This window comes from Larus michahellis, chromosome 10 (genome assembly GCF_964199755.1).
Source record: "Larus michahellis chromosome 10, bLarMic1.1, whole genome shotgun sequence".
In the NCBI taxonomy this organism is placed as follows: Eukaryota; Metazoa; Chordata; class Aves; order Charadriiformes; family Laridae; genus Larus; species Larus michahellis.
The window spans coordinates 4,583,996-4,598,702 of NC_133905.1; the positions used below are offsets into that span (position 1 = coordinate 4,583,996).

The 14,707-nt window shown below is 53.1% G+C and overlaps 1 protein-coding gene across 3 annotated transcripts in view; it reads left to right on the forward strand.

The window, feature by feature from the left end:
• The window catches only part of CHST13 (carbohydrate sulfotransferase 13), a 50,971-nt gene extending 36,490 nt beyond the window's left edge, over window positions 1-14,481 (forward strand). The window contains exons 2-5 of one of the 3 annotated variants that reach the window (XR_012589371.1): window positions 5,906-5,988; window positions 10,150-11,030; window positions 11,483-11,694; window positions 14,163-14,481. Coding sequence is in view for 2 of the 3 variants with exons in the window: in XM_074603079.1 (XP_074459180.1) it covers window positions 5,906-5,988; window positions 10,150-10,995 (929 nt within the window). In the remaining variant the exon portion in view is untranslated. The other 2 variants (XM_074603080.1, XM_074603079.1) reach the window with 2 other exon arrangements.
• Window positions 14,482-14,707: the final 226 nt, after the last annotated feature.

Sequence of the window (14,707 nt, forward strand, 5' to 3'; positions counted from 1 at the left end):
CCTTGTGGCCCCAGGGTCCAGCCTGGAAAATGCCTGAAAGCTCCATCCTCCATCCCAAAAGGAGTTGGGATTCCTCCCGCTGCATCTCAGCCAGACTCCCACTGATCTGGGGTTTCCAAACCTCTTCCTATTTGGCCCCTGAGCAAGCGGTGCACGAAGATGTCCTGCATGCGAAACACCTCCTGTCCCTCTCTGCTGGTGTTCCCAGGGGACAGTCACATCCCAGCTCAGCTTGTGCGCACCACCCAGCCCTCGCGCCCTCCCGTGGGGCAGCAGCATCACCCAGTCACCTCGCAGCCCTTCTCAGCAGCCTGGATCTGCCCCGCTCCCAGGAGAGCAGAGCCGTCGGCGCTGCAGGTGAAGGTCGCCAATGCTGCGGATGATAGCGTTCATGCTTTTTTTTGCTGCTATGGCAAATACCTCACCTGATATATTTCAGGACTTCATTTGCCTTTTTTATGACTGTCACAGCAGCAGCTGATAGCCCAGAACTAATGCATCTGGGACCTCCTGCCACTTCCAGCAGCAAAGGAGCAGAAACTGCTGAATTCCAACTTGCGTAATTAAATTCTGCGGAATTTCCTCTCCTCTGGTCCAGGACGAAGCTTCAGCTTCCCCGGTTGGTGATTCAGTCTCTCTCTGCCATGGCAGCCTTTCTCAATGCTTTGTCCATCATCAGTATCTTTCTATTTTTATGTCAACTTATTATTCCTGAAATATTGATCCCAAAGCCAATCTTAGAGGTATTTTACTCGAAATCTGCCTTCTGCCCAGTGTTTCCCATTTGAACGCCGCCTGCTTTCCAGTTGCTTGTGTCCCTTACAGTTCACCTTTTAAACTTCACCTGCTCCGTTTGAAGTACATATTTCCTGTGGTATGTCATATCTCATGTGTTACATATATCTGGGTGAAGATCTACCACATATGCTTGATCTACAGAAACGACTTATTTTATAGACAGATCAGGTTGCACGGGTGTAAGCTGTGCTTGGTAAATGCCATGGTGATTTCATTCACCTATCCAGTTGCACCCACATCTTTTGTTTTCTTTCCTTCAGACTGTTTTCTAAAGCCTGGGTAATGCTGATGTCAGCCGAGCAGGCTTGTCACTGCCTGAATCCTGTCTCCTAGCCAAACTCTTCAGTTCAGGCACTGGATTTGCTGTTGTGGTTGCAGAGAACCTCCTTCCGTAATTAAGAGTTTCTGCAGCCAAAACAGCAAATTCTTTCACCGCTGCTTCCAGAAGTCTGGGATGGGCATGATCCAGTCTTTCCCTCACCTCACACATGTCTGGCTGTCTTCACAATCAACAAGTACACCTAAATATTCACAGCTTTAAAATCTATTCCCTTTTCCAAAGAGGTCATGGAAACCCCGGATCCTGCTGCAGTATTGATGTCACGCTGCCGCAAGAGAAGAGCTTCAGTTTTGATGGGACAGCACGAAAATGTGGTCTGTAGGGGGAAAGGAGGGAGGGAGTGTGTTGCCTTTTTAAGCTCCGAAGGAAAGACTGAAAGCACTTGTAGCACAGGAGACTCCGAAATATGCCTGAGCTCCCTTTCAGGCTCACCTCGTTCAGCGATTTCTGGTCGATGTTACTGCCTTAGCATGGGGGTTTTGGTCCCTTGCTCTGCATCACTCCTATTCCCTTGCCTCATCCTTTGAAGACGCAAAGGATAAATGTGATACTGCCTTCTGCCCGTCTCAGTGAAAAACATTTTGGATTTGGATCACAGACGTACACTGTCTTGATACTTATTATCCAAATGGTGATCCAGCGGTTGCCAAAGATTGATGTTTTCTCCCCATTAGAAACTCAATAGACCTTGGCTAAGTGACATCCCTGCTTTCGGATGCAATTGTGGCGATGCTAAATTTCCAAGGATTACCATTGCCTGTGGTGGAATCTGGGAACCTCAGTAACAAGCTATAAAGTGAGGAGGACAGCCAGGATGCGAAGATCTTGGCAGCTCCCCCATAATGGAAGATCCTGCTGTACTCAGGGCCGTGGTGCCAAAATGCAGCACGAACCATTAATTTACTCTGATGATACTCCCTCCTCAGCACTGTCATTTATTACGGTATTCCTTGGCCTTCACAAACTTCTTGGAGTCTCAGGAGCACCACAGGCATGGGTAAGCCAACGGTGGAGGGGATGGGGTGATTGACTTGTTCTCAGCATGAACGGGTGGAAGAAGAGGGATGTGTAAATGCCATTGCCCACCTGCCCCCTTCCTCCCTCCTCCTCCTCGCAGTCCAGGCTGTATCCCAGATCTGATGGAAGAAACAGGCACAGGTCAAGAATCGAACCTTTCCCCAGCTCCCTCTCCATGTTTGGTTTCCTCTCCAGCTGTGCAGTTCAGCCAGCTGTGGAGTCCCTTGAGCTCCAGCCTTCTTAAGGTGGGCCGTTGCCTGTTTGGGGTAGGCAGTGGGGGACAGGACGGGGACAGCGATTAGGGGACAGGATGGTGGGAGACCCCAGGACGGGAGCACGCTGTGGGATTGCACGATCAGGTGGTTGGGGTGGAGCGGCCGGAGGAGAGGGGCTCTGTGTTTGAACGGGGCTGAGCTGCGTTCGTAGAGCTGCGCGGTGAGGACCCGGCGCCTGGTGACGGGGGGAGGACTGGGCGGGGGGCGCAGCAGCAGAGACATTGCAGGTGCTGGGGCTGATGGATGGTGGAACAGGGGACGGCCACAGTGTGGGGTCGTGGGGCAGAGCTGTGTCAGGTGGCAAAGCCTGGTCTGAGGGGGGCTGGACTCCATTAAATCACGGTCTGCAGCCTCCAGCTGGCTTGGGCAGGACGCAGCAGCTGTGATGGCTGATGTTGCTCTTGCCAGGCAATCCCAGATGCTTTGGGGATGCTTTGGGCACAGGTGGCCAGGACTTCAAGCGCATGCTGCCGGCTGCAGGCATTTGCAGCTGCTCCGACCCCAGCCCTGCAAAGGACGGATGCTTTGGTCCCATCAGCTGCTGCCCTCGCCGTGCACCGGTGCCGGCGAGGTGCTGTGCTGAGCTCTACACACTTCCAGCTGCTGCATCTCCCCCTCCACTGCAGGGTTTAACGCGGTCTTCAAAAGTCATCCTCATGGCCCAGCCGGGAGCCTGTTTGCTTTTCTCCTTGGGACGTGTATCGCAAGCAGAGGGTTTCTGAAGGGAGAGACTTCCTGCAGTTGGAGCCTTGTAAAACCCCGCCGTTGGGCCAGACGGTTGCTGTGAAGGGTTTGGCGAGTGCCCCGGGCAGGGGGTGGTGTCATCGCTGCGGAGAGAAGAAGCTGTCAAGCTGCAGCGAGTGTGGAGCGCTGGCATCTTCCCCCCGCCAGCTCAGCGCTCCCGGGCTCCACCGGCTGCACACGGGAGCAGCCTGGCAGCTTTCTTCCTTTTTTTTTTTTTTTTTTTCCCCCTTTTTCTTCCCCCTTTTTTTCTGTACCTGTACAGCATGAGCAGAGCAGGGATCCTAGCGGGGGGTTCGCTGCTATCCGGAGAAGATGGCTTGTTCTCTGCCAGATCTTGCGCTGGGGAAAGGCTGGAAGAAATCTATTTTGCAATGTTTCTGCTGGGGCTGTGGGCGAAAGTCGGGCGAGGTGCTGCAGTCCCTGGCCAGGCTTGTCCCTCGGCCTCAGCAGCCTGGAGCAGTCAGAGCACGGATCTGACCTGCCCGACCTCTGCTCGCTCCCCGCTTTACTGCAGATTTGGTTTTTGTTCACCCTAAAGAGCCTTCTGCTGAGTCAGCCTGCTCCTCCCGGCCAGGACCTCACCCTGCACCGGGCGCTGAAGCCTTTCCTTGGGAACGCGTTTCCACGCGCCCCTGTGCAGCCCTGGTGTGAGCAATTTGCATTTCTAGCAGTTTCGTGTCAGCCTGAACCACCTGGAGTTTTGCTTATGTCCCGCCTAAGAAAGGTTCTGGTTGATGCACGTGTTAATCTCGAAAACAAACGCCTCCACACTGCTTTTACTAAGTACAGGACAAGTGTCTGCTGCGGTGCAGGGCGCTCGCAGACAGCCCACGGCGAGGTCATGCTCTTAAATTGAACAGAAGTTTGTCATCCCCGGACGGGAAAGGGACTCGAGTTTAATGCTCTCTGCTTGCAGATTCGAGCTGCGCTGAGTCGAGTTTTCAAGGTCGATCTAATTCCCTGTCATTTGCAGAGGAGCGAGTCTGGAAATGTGAAACGGGGCTCCTCTGGGACAAGCCCTGTGTGCGTTGGATCGTCCGCTTATCTCTCGTTAGCACAGATGCCGTTTCACTCTCCTGTGGGGTAACGGATACAGGGGACTGGGGAAGAAACCGTAGTACCTTCTTGTTGAGTCGCATCTCAGTCAATCCAGGGCTGCAGGAAGTGTCGTTTCCCAAGAACGCGCAAGTGCACGTGCACCGCTGATGAAATTTCGTGAGGTCAGGCAGTCACTTCCCCCCGATTACAGCTCCAGGAATGAATAATGGTTAGCTTAGACCCCGGTGACTTTGTGCTTTGGAGCCGTTTTCATTTAAACAAAATACAAGCACGTGGAAAAGAAGATGGGATTTGGATTTTTCCTTCGGGTTATTTTGGTTAAAAAGATGCCACCTGCGGCTTGTATGAACAAAAACATCCAGAGCCCCAAATTGTGGTGCAAAAAGCCTCTGTGTTAGAAACCTTCACATTGCCAGAAATGGTTTGTGAGCGATGCTTTTCCCTCCACAACATACGTCCCTCTGAGATTTTAGAAGGTCCCTGTATGAGTAGGAACTTGGAGGACTGGAAGAACCTCCCAGGCCATGACCTCCTGAACGATGTGTCCTATCATCCCCTTCAGAAAAAAACATCATCTTCCATCTTAAAATTCACAGTGTGATTTCTTCTGAGGAAGCCAACTCCAGGGTTGAACAACCCCCATGGTTAGAAACCTTATTCTCATATGAGAACTGTTGTGGCATCCTCTGCCGACGGAGAGGGGCAGATAGAAGAAGGAGAGGCTGGGTGAGAAGTGGGGCAGCTGCTTGGAGGTGTTACCGCAAGCGAGAGCCTGTGCCCTATCGCGGCTGGCTCCACACGTTAGGTTTGGGATATCCAGGCCATGTGGTTCTGCCCGTGGTGGAAACAGGTCCCTGGGGCTGAGGGATGGAGCTGAAGCAAATGCTTCATAGCCTGGAAGGTGGTTGCATCCCTACATAATTTATGAGCTTGAGAACTTGAGCATCTGTCGCCGACTGGGTGTCCAGCACTGTGTTCGTGGCTGGCCAGATCCAGCCTCGGGTTTGGTGCTGTGGCAAATAGACCTCGGAAACCAAACCAGCTGATCTGCATGTCGGGGAAGGGGTGAGGACTGCTTGGGTGCTGTCTTCAGCTTCAAAAGCTCAAGGAGATGTTGCTGGTTTAGAAGGGAAGAAAAAAAAAATAAAGGCAAAAAAGAACTTAAAAAGACTTTTCAATCCGATGAAGCATCTGACCAATTTGTCTATTAATGGTTGTGTCTCTGAGCCTGGAAATGCAAACTCCGAGCCGGTGGGGGCTCAGCACAGAGCTGCCGGTGTTGGATCTGCCCCGCATCTCTGCCGAGCACAGACTCCATCTCGCCCTTCGTGGGGCCACAGCGATGCTGGTCAGGGTCCTGTCACCTCCTGGGTCATTCCCTCGCCAATGCAGCCTGCACGCAGTGGCATTCCCCAAATGCAATGGGTCAGACTGTTCCCAGTTGCTCTTGAAATTGTAAAAAGCCATTGTCTTTTATTTGTTTAAAGGTTAGGGCTGGACCTTTTCAACCCTAACAGCAGGCTTTGTTAAAAAATAAGGGGGATCTTCTCCCAGAGCCAAACGGATTTGTCTCTTCTTGGGGGACATTGCCTCATCCCAACTGGGGCGTCTCCAGAGAGGGTGAGGGAAGCAGCACCCTCAACCCCTCTGATTTTTCTCGCTCCTTTTCCAGCCGCAGAAGATGGGGTTATGAGATCCACCTGGCAGGGGAAAGCCGGTCGCAGCCCACTCCAGGCCCTGTACGAGAGTGACCAGGTAAGGGGACAGGGGGAGGGAGGTGGAGGGGTGAAGAGGGAGTGGGGCGCTGGGGGCTGACCCCTTCTTCCACCCCTCTGGTGTGCAGGGCACTGTGCTGTCTCCAGCCACCCTCAAGGTCCCCGTGCCTGAACCTCTGTCCATGTCCAGAAGAAAAGACCACACCACTTTGGGGAGTAATCGATGATAAAAAAAAAACCTCATAGCCCTTGCTGGGACTTGGGCAAATGGTTTCATTACCGGTGGGCTGAGCCATAGCTGGGCAAACCCGGGAGATTTTGCCATCTGAAGATTTCGAAGCCAACTCTGGGCCATCATAGCAGGGCAAGAGCATCATTGCTGCTCTTTCCGAGCTAATAATTGATAGATGCTTCTATGTTGGGTGCTATACATACACACACACATATGTATATGCATATATACAATGTGCCCTCGTGGCCAAGAAGGCCAATGGCATCCTGGGGTGCATCAAGAAGAGTGTGGCCAGCAGGTGGAGGGAGGTCATCCTCCCCCTCTACTCTGCCTTGGTGAGGCCGCACCTGGAGTACTACGTCCAGTTCTGGGCTCCCCGGTTCAAGAGGGACAGGGAACTGCTGGGGAGGGTGCAGCAAAGGGCTACAAAGGTGATTAGGGGACTGGAACATGTCTCTTATGAAGAAAGGCTGAGGGATTTGCGTCTCTTCAGTCTGGAAAAAAGATGGCTGAGGGGGGATCTCATCAACACTTATGAATACATAAAGGGTGGGTGTCAGGAGGATGGGGCCAGGCTCTTTTCAGTGGTGCCCGGGGACAGGACAAGAGGTAACGGGCACAAACTTGAGCATCGGAAGTTGCACCTAAACATGAGGAGGAACTTCTTTACCCTGAGGGTGGCAGAGCCCTGGCACAGGCTGCCCAGAGAGGTGGTGGAGTCTCCAACTTTGGAGACATTCCAAACCTGCCTGGACGCGTTCCTGTGCCACCTGCTCTGGGTGACCCTGCTCTGGCAGGGGGTTGGACGGGATGATCTCCAGAGGTCCCTTCCAACCCTATGATTCTATGATTCTATATACACGCATATACAAAGCTGGACTCAGTGATGAGTGGTTTGTAATCCTGGGACATCTCGGTCCTCACCATCACGCGGAGCTGTGCCAGCTGCACCTGTGGAGAAAGGGGCAGCCAGGCACAGTCTGGGCAGGCAAACACTCCAGGTGGGATCAGCGGGTCCATCCCCACACGAGGATCTGCTGCAGGACCAGCCATGGTCAATGCTTGAGGCAGGGAGCACCTGCCCTTGCCAGGCCCCGGTGCGTGCACCCCAACCGGCATCAGTGACACGGCATCGGGGAAGGTGACCCGCTTGCCCTTTAGCAGTTCAGTGCAAGCTTGGGGGTTTGTGGTTGAAGCTCCAAAAAGTGTATTTATTTCCTTCTACTGCGTTTACCCCTATGGCAGGCAGTTTTCCCCCCATGCGGCCAGACTTGTCTTTGCAGAGGGATCCTCGCCCACAACTTCCCTGCAGGAAATCACCCTCCACCCACTGGTGCAACGGGCCGGGCCGTGGCCACATGCCCCAGCCACCGCTTGTGCCCTGCATCTCCCCACGTCCACGGGGCAGTCATCTTCTGGAGCCCCTAAGAAGCAGAGGGCAACGTTGGTGGTCCCTGCAGCTGGCTGCCATCCCTGCTGCCTCCCTGCCACCCACCGGCGGTGCCCGCTGCAGCTGGAGCCAGGTCTCCTTTCCATAGACAACGCTTCGTGCTACCATCTAGGTGGATGCTGTAATGTCTATAAGCAGCGGAATTGCCTTTGCTCTGGGAAAAATGGCAGATGTGAAGTTCCTTGGCCCCGATGCCGGCAAACCCTAACGCTACTGGAATGTCATGGTGTTATTTCCTTAAAAGTGATACCTAATTTCTCTGGCTTTTAAAGGAAATGAAGGGAGCAATTTTGCTCCGAAATAACTGCAAGACATGCACTTATTCCAGTGGGCGGCTGTTGAAAACTAGTCACATTTATTTGTTGCCATGCCTGCAGACAGTGTGTCTGTCTGTCTCTCTGGTCCAATAGTTTTGAATTATGCAAGTACAGGGAAAACCACCTGAAAAAAAATCACATTATTAAAATGTCTTCTTTTTTTTTTTTTTTTAAGCACTTGCAAAAAGGGTTTCCAGTTTTAAAGGGCAACAGGGAGCCTCCAAACAAAAGACATTTCTGCTGAAGGGTTTGACTGTGTCACAGGGAGGTGTACCATAAGAATAACTCTTCAGCTATGGTTGTCACCTCCCTAGGTTCTCTCTCTTCTTCAAATCCAAGTAGCCAACAATGTCAAAGTCATCTCCTGGTGGCAGTTAGAGTCTGTTGACCTGCATTTCCTCCATCTGAGCATTTTCCCTTATCGTCTCCCTCTTGGAAGGTGCAGGGATGGGATTCTTTCTCCTGCCCCTGTCAGGTTTCTGGCCATGCAGGTTCCTAGAGAAGGTGGTCATTAAGGTGACCCGGATAAGATTATTTTCTTAGTGTAAATGAGATCCAAAAGGGTCTGTCTGTTGTTCGTCCCTTGCAGGAGGAGCTTTTTGCCCAGATGCTAGTGCCCCTCTGAAGGTGATGGGTCTGCTGGATCATCCACAGGATGGGTAGTTTGTCTCCGGATCCTAACTCCTGGCAGGAGCTTTACAAAGCCCCATCTCCACAACACTGCCTCTCCCAGGCTCTGGTGCCTCCCCAAACCCCGTATGGTCCCCAGGGAGAGGCAAGGGTGCACCTGAAGCTTGGCAAAGGGTGTCCTTTTGCATGCCTGAGCGATGACAGCAGTCAGCAGCAAGGATGTAGGGATCCAAGGAGGTGGCCTGCCCTTGCCCATCATCTTGAGGTCGTCACGTCTCCAGGCTGCAGACACATTTGCCGTGGCACCCTATGATGCCAGCAGGACTGTCTTCACAACCCCAAAGTGGAAGCCACCATCGTCTTGTGACATGGGCGTCATTGCATTGAATTACAGGAAGAGCTCTGCGGGGACAGGGCTGCCCCGGGTTAGCAAAGGGGCGGTGAAGCCGTTAGCGGTCGTGGCCCGGACGAGGCTGTTGGAGGTTCCTAGCGATGACCTTGGGGCTGAACACGAAATCTCCCAACCCTCGTGAGCAAAACGGGGAGGGAGTGGGCAGGAGGAGGAGGGGACCTTCCCCTTCTGAGTTCCTGGAAATAATTTCCTTCCCCAGATGTTTTAGCGACATTTTGGGATTTCTGATGAAAACCATGACAGGAAAGGTCATGTCCCCAAATCTGGAGGGGAGTTTCAGCTGGGGCTGGAGTTGGGGGGCTCTGGGCTCCAGGGAAGCCAATGCAGCAGCTGCCAGGCCTTAATGCAAAGATCAAAAGGGATAACAAAAAGGACCATATATGGATTTCTTATCCCTGTGAAGAAAGGAGAATATGACCAGAGCTGAGGCATTGGACTGGCCTGTGCGGAAGAAGTCCCTCAGCAGAAGAAACACAAAGCCCTCGGGAAAAGCCCCACCACCACCTCCAGCAGCACCTCGCTCCTCTCCATCACGCCCTGCCACCCCCCATCCCCTCCAGCTCCCCAACTGCTCCCCAGGGTTCGACCGTCTCTGTTTAAAGACCATTTTCCTCCACCCCTTTGCCTTTCCTTGGCAGCACGCCGGCGCTGGTTTCATCACGCATGCCCACACTTGTGTGCCGTGTTTCTGCCTCTTGGCTGCGGTGCTTGCAGCCAGCCTGCAGGTGTAGGCGTTGGCACAACGTGGCAATGCCCCATGGCAGCCGGGAGGCCTGTGGCACCAGGGGCCATGTATGCCCCCCTGGACGGATGTAAAGGAGAGCTTTAGCCCACTGTGTGTGTGTGGGGGGGTGCTGTAACAAATGTTCTGATGTTGGTCCTCTCTGCACCGCCTGTTCTTCCCTCACCCCCTTTGGCTTGTCTTCTCATCTGGCTCCTCATCACATTTTATTCTGTCTTTTGCCCCCAGCAGGTCCAAGGATTAAATGCACCAAGGCAAGTTGTGTTCAAAATCAATGCTGTCCCCAGAAATCTCACATGGGTGACTGCCAAACCCTGGAAAGGGGAGGGGATGGGGACAGCTCTGGGGCAAGTGTTGTGTGTAGGCCATGATCAGCTTGGGCAAGCTAGTGACCATCTCTGGTTTTTTCTCTCCTCAGTTTGAGCAGTCATCACTGCAGGCGGTTCACCAGCAGAGACGTGAGCTGTTGAGCAACATCTGCAACCGTTACACCCGCAAGCGGCGTCTCCTGCGGCCGGATGACTTGCGGCACTTGGTGGTGGATGACACGCATGGGCTGCTCTACTGCTACGTGCCCAAAGTGGCCTGCACTAACTGGAAGCGGGTAATGATGGTCCTGACGGGGCAAGGCAAGTACCGGGACCCACTGGAAATCCCCGCCAATGAGGCCCACGTCTCGTCCAACCTGCGCACCCTCTCCGAGTACAGCATCCCCGAGATCAACCACCGCCTGCGCAGCTACCTCAAGTTCATCTTCGTGCGGGAGCCCTTTGAGCGCTTGGTCTCGGCGTACCGCAACAAGTTCACCCGCAGCTACAACACAGCCTTCCACAAGCGCTACGGGACCAAGATCATTCGGCGACACCGGCAGGAGCCCAGTGACAAGGCCCTGGAGCGCGGGGATGATGTGCGCTTCGAGGAGTTCGTCTACTACCTGCTGGATCCACGGACGCAGCGGGAGGAGCCCTTCAATGAGCACTGGGAGCGGGTGCACTCGCTCTGCCACCCCTGCATCGTCCACTACGATGTGGTGGGCAAGTATGAGACCTTGGCTGAAGACGCCAACTACATCCTCCAGCTTGTTGGGGCTGACACAAGCGTCAAGTTCCCATCTTCATCCAAGACCACCAGGACGACGGACGACATGACGGCCCAGTTCTTCCAGGACATTAGCCCCTTCTACCAAAGGAGACTCTTTAATTTATACAAAATGGACTACTTGCTCTTCAATTACTCCATCCCCTCGTACCTCCGCATCCGATGAGGCAGGGGCTGGGGGGAGAGGCGAAGGAGAGCTGGGTAACTCTCATCTTGCCAAAATCCTCTCCTCCCACCCTGTGCTCATCTCTTAGTTGACTTCACCCCCGTGCCCTCTCCGTTATGGTCTGCTCCACATCCTGATGCCTTGTTCATGCATGGTCTGGAGGGAGGACACCTCTCACAACACCGGGGCCGGAGCTTTTCCTTTTCACCCTTCAACATCCTCAAGGGATGGTGGTGGGGCTGGACACTGCTGGGTAGGAGGGCTTGCCTTGGCTGGGGGCTTCCTTTTAACTAAGAGACTCCTCTGTAGATCCAAGTCTTGGAAAGGCTCCTTTTTCGGGCAGGATCCCTTCAGGTCTTTCTCCTCCTTACTGGGCTGTTTAGGGATGGACATGGTGTCTTGGGGGGTGGGGTGGAGCATGTCAGAGACTTGCATAGAACCAGAAATAAAGCAATAATTTAATGTAAGTTTTTCCTTTCATTTAAAGGTGCTCCCACCTTTTCTTTTTGCCTTGTTCTCCTCCCTCCTCCTCCAGCTTCCCCGTGCCGTCCCCACTGCCGGGAAAGGTGGTGATGTGTTACTGTGACCACGCATTTCTCCCTGACAAAGCCTGGAGGGTTTTTTTGTTCCCCTCCTTCCACACACTCTTGGTCGGGATGCAAAATACTCCAAAGAGAGAGAGGAGCAGGTTTACAGCAGGTATGGGCTGATAGAGACACAGTCTTTCTCCTGAACTACAACAGCAGATCAGTCGGTGCCTCTGTGTGTGCGTGTCTCTGGATTTCTGGTCAGATCTAGTAAATCCAGGTCCCACGCTGTCTGTTTTTTAAGAGCAGGTGATAACTGTTTTGCAAAGCTGTACGTACAGCACGGGTGCAGGTGTCTGCTCAGATGAAATCATGTCCTCCACGGTGTCCTGCCCACGGCCCCGCTGGGCTGATGGGACCCAGCTGGCAGCACCGGCTTCTCGTCCCCTGCCACCATGCGCTGCTCCCATGCGCAGCCGGTGCCTCCTGCATGGGGTCAACACATGACACCTGGGGACGGAGAAAGGTGCCAGGGCAGGTTTGAATTAGAAAATGCTTGGGGAGCACTGTGCTGGGACACGGGAGATGATTGCTGTGGTAATGAAAAGGTGATGCTGGACTGGGAAGGCCAAGGAAGAAGAGAGAGTGTGTGTATGTCGTCTGCGTGTGCACGGGGGGTGTGGGTGTGGGTGTGGGGGCGTGTGTGTATGAGAAAAAATTGAGAATAAAAATGGGGACAGAGACACCTAGAGGAAAATTCCCCTTTGCCTGGCTGGCTTTGGACATTCCATTCCTTGAAGAAGAAATGGGAAGGAGGGGGCGAAACACAAAAGAAAATGACAAATGCAGTCCTACGATTTTAAATTAAAACCAGTCCAAGGAGCTGTATTTCTTTAAAACCATATTTCAGTCTTTCCTCTTTTCTGTTCGGCTTTGGCTCAGTGGCTGCCTTTGTAAATAAACACGCCAGTAATAGATGCTGTAGAGTGTGTCTGCCGGCTTGGCTGCGAACACTTGACTTATTAGTGCAATACAATGGGAGGTTTTATAAAACCCCAGTGCTCTCAGGCTCTTTTAAAAAAATAATGTTTTCATCTAACAACTTTTGGCTGTTATATCTTAACCTTTTTCCTCCCTGCCTCTGAGCAGCGCCTCTACACTGACACTCCCCTCCTTGGTTGCTCCGTTTGGAGATTGGGTTTAGCAAAGCAATGAAAAAGAAAAGTAAATAAAATTGCTGGTGATTCTGGCAGCCTGACAGATTCTCCCAATCTGGATGGGAGATCTCGCGGAAATGGCCTTTCTCGTGCTATCTTAGTATGTCCTCGTCTAGCTGAAACTCAGAGCACAGAATCAGATTATATGATGCAACAAATTTCATCTGCAGCGTCCAGCCTTGGAGTGCATTCCTTCTGCTTTCTCAGGAGTCTCGCCTTCCCCACTTAGCACTGCCTCTGCTTGGAAAAATCATTGTTCAAGTCACCACAAGCTCTTTTCATCGCTTTTGGTCATGAATTATAATTTGGGGTCAGAGTCACAAAGGGATGGATTTTTGGATGGATTTTTTTTTTTTTTTTCTTTCCTAAATACTGTTCCCTGCAGGTAGGTCTTAAAAGCTGATGGCACTTAAAAGTGAGTGGCAAGGACAGATACACAGCCTTTCTCCCCGTTGTGCTGTCTGTGGGTGTTTAGGCAGTATCTGGCTGGCTGGGAGCCCCTTTGGGCCCTCTCTGGAGTGAAAGGAGGGACCGACACGCTCTGGGCTTTGTCTTTTAGCCAGCTGGTTTCTAACCTTTCCCACAGTGGTGGCGATTTGGAGACGGTCCCGGTTGTCATGGCTATTTGAGCGGCAGCCTGTCCCCCCGGCATCCCCATCGGAGCTGACCCAGTGCCCCAGACAACAGCAAAGCCACACCAGTATGGGGTGAATGCAGCCTCAGCCATGGCCCGCTAAGGGCAATACCCTGCTGAGATTTGGCCTACAACAGGGCGTCTTTTAGGACACGTAGGACCTTTGGAAATACCCACCTTTGGGCTTTTTTTTTTAAAAAAAAAAAAAAAACAAAACCAAAAAAAACCAAAAAACCCCCACCAACCAACAGCCACAACCCAACCCATTTAGGTCATACCCTGGCGTTCCCCCTGCCTAAACACCGCTTTCCAAAGCAAAACCTGCCCATGCAAACAGAAAATGGCCACTTTTTATTTCTGAAACAACCGCCTTCAGCCCGGGGCTGGAGCTTTCCGGGCCTGGAAACCTTTCGCCCGTGCCAAAACCGGGCAGCAGCCGGTGCCGGTCGGTGCCGGGGGGCGGCGGAGCCCCGGCCCTGGGCAGCCCCGGCCCCCCCCGGGCGGAGACGGCCCGACCCCTCCCCGGGTCGCACCGAAACCCACTGCAGGGCTGCAGCGAAACGGAGTTAGGAGGACACCGTGTGACGGGTGATCCCAACTGCAAGCATTTTAATGTCCTTCGGGTGCTGGGAACCACGTCTCCGAGGGGCTCCTAGTTGCTTGGGGTTGTGGTTTGTTTTTTTTTTCACTGTTTCCCTGCATCCCTTTTTCTTGCCAGATGAGAAAAATATCAAGGTTACCTAGGCCACCTCTAAAGTGTAATTGGATTTGGTTTTCTCCTCTCTTTAGGACTGGGAATGTGGTGACACCTGATGTGCCACAAGGAGATGCCCGGTGACTGCCCCCCAGGAGGACGGAGCAGAGTGTCATTCCCTCGGCCCTGCCCGAGCACCCTGCTGGGAGCTGGGAGCGTTTCCAGGAGGAAGATGGTGGTCTGGTGATGAAGGGCAGGAATGCACTGCCAGGATCCGGAATGGGACCAAAACGCAACCCTGCTTCTTAGTGGCAATGGGGCTTTGGGGCAGCTGCGCTGTGGGGCCACATGGCATGTACTGCGCTGCATTTTGGCTAAGGTTTGGTGATGAGCAGAGGTGAAGACTCTTCTCAAGCAGCCCCGTGACCAACGAGGTGAAGACAGGACCAAACATCCCACCAGGAATGAGCTCAGCTGCTGTCACCTGGACAAAGAGCAAAGAGAGAACCCCCCGGGCAGCAGAGGCTTTTCCTCCTGTGGACTTCCTGGGGCCCTAAATACAAGCCTCACACTGCCAAAAAAAAAAACCCCAAGTTGGTATTTCTGCAGGGAAATGAACCTTCCCTGCCCAGGGGTAAGT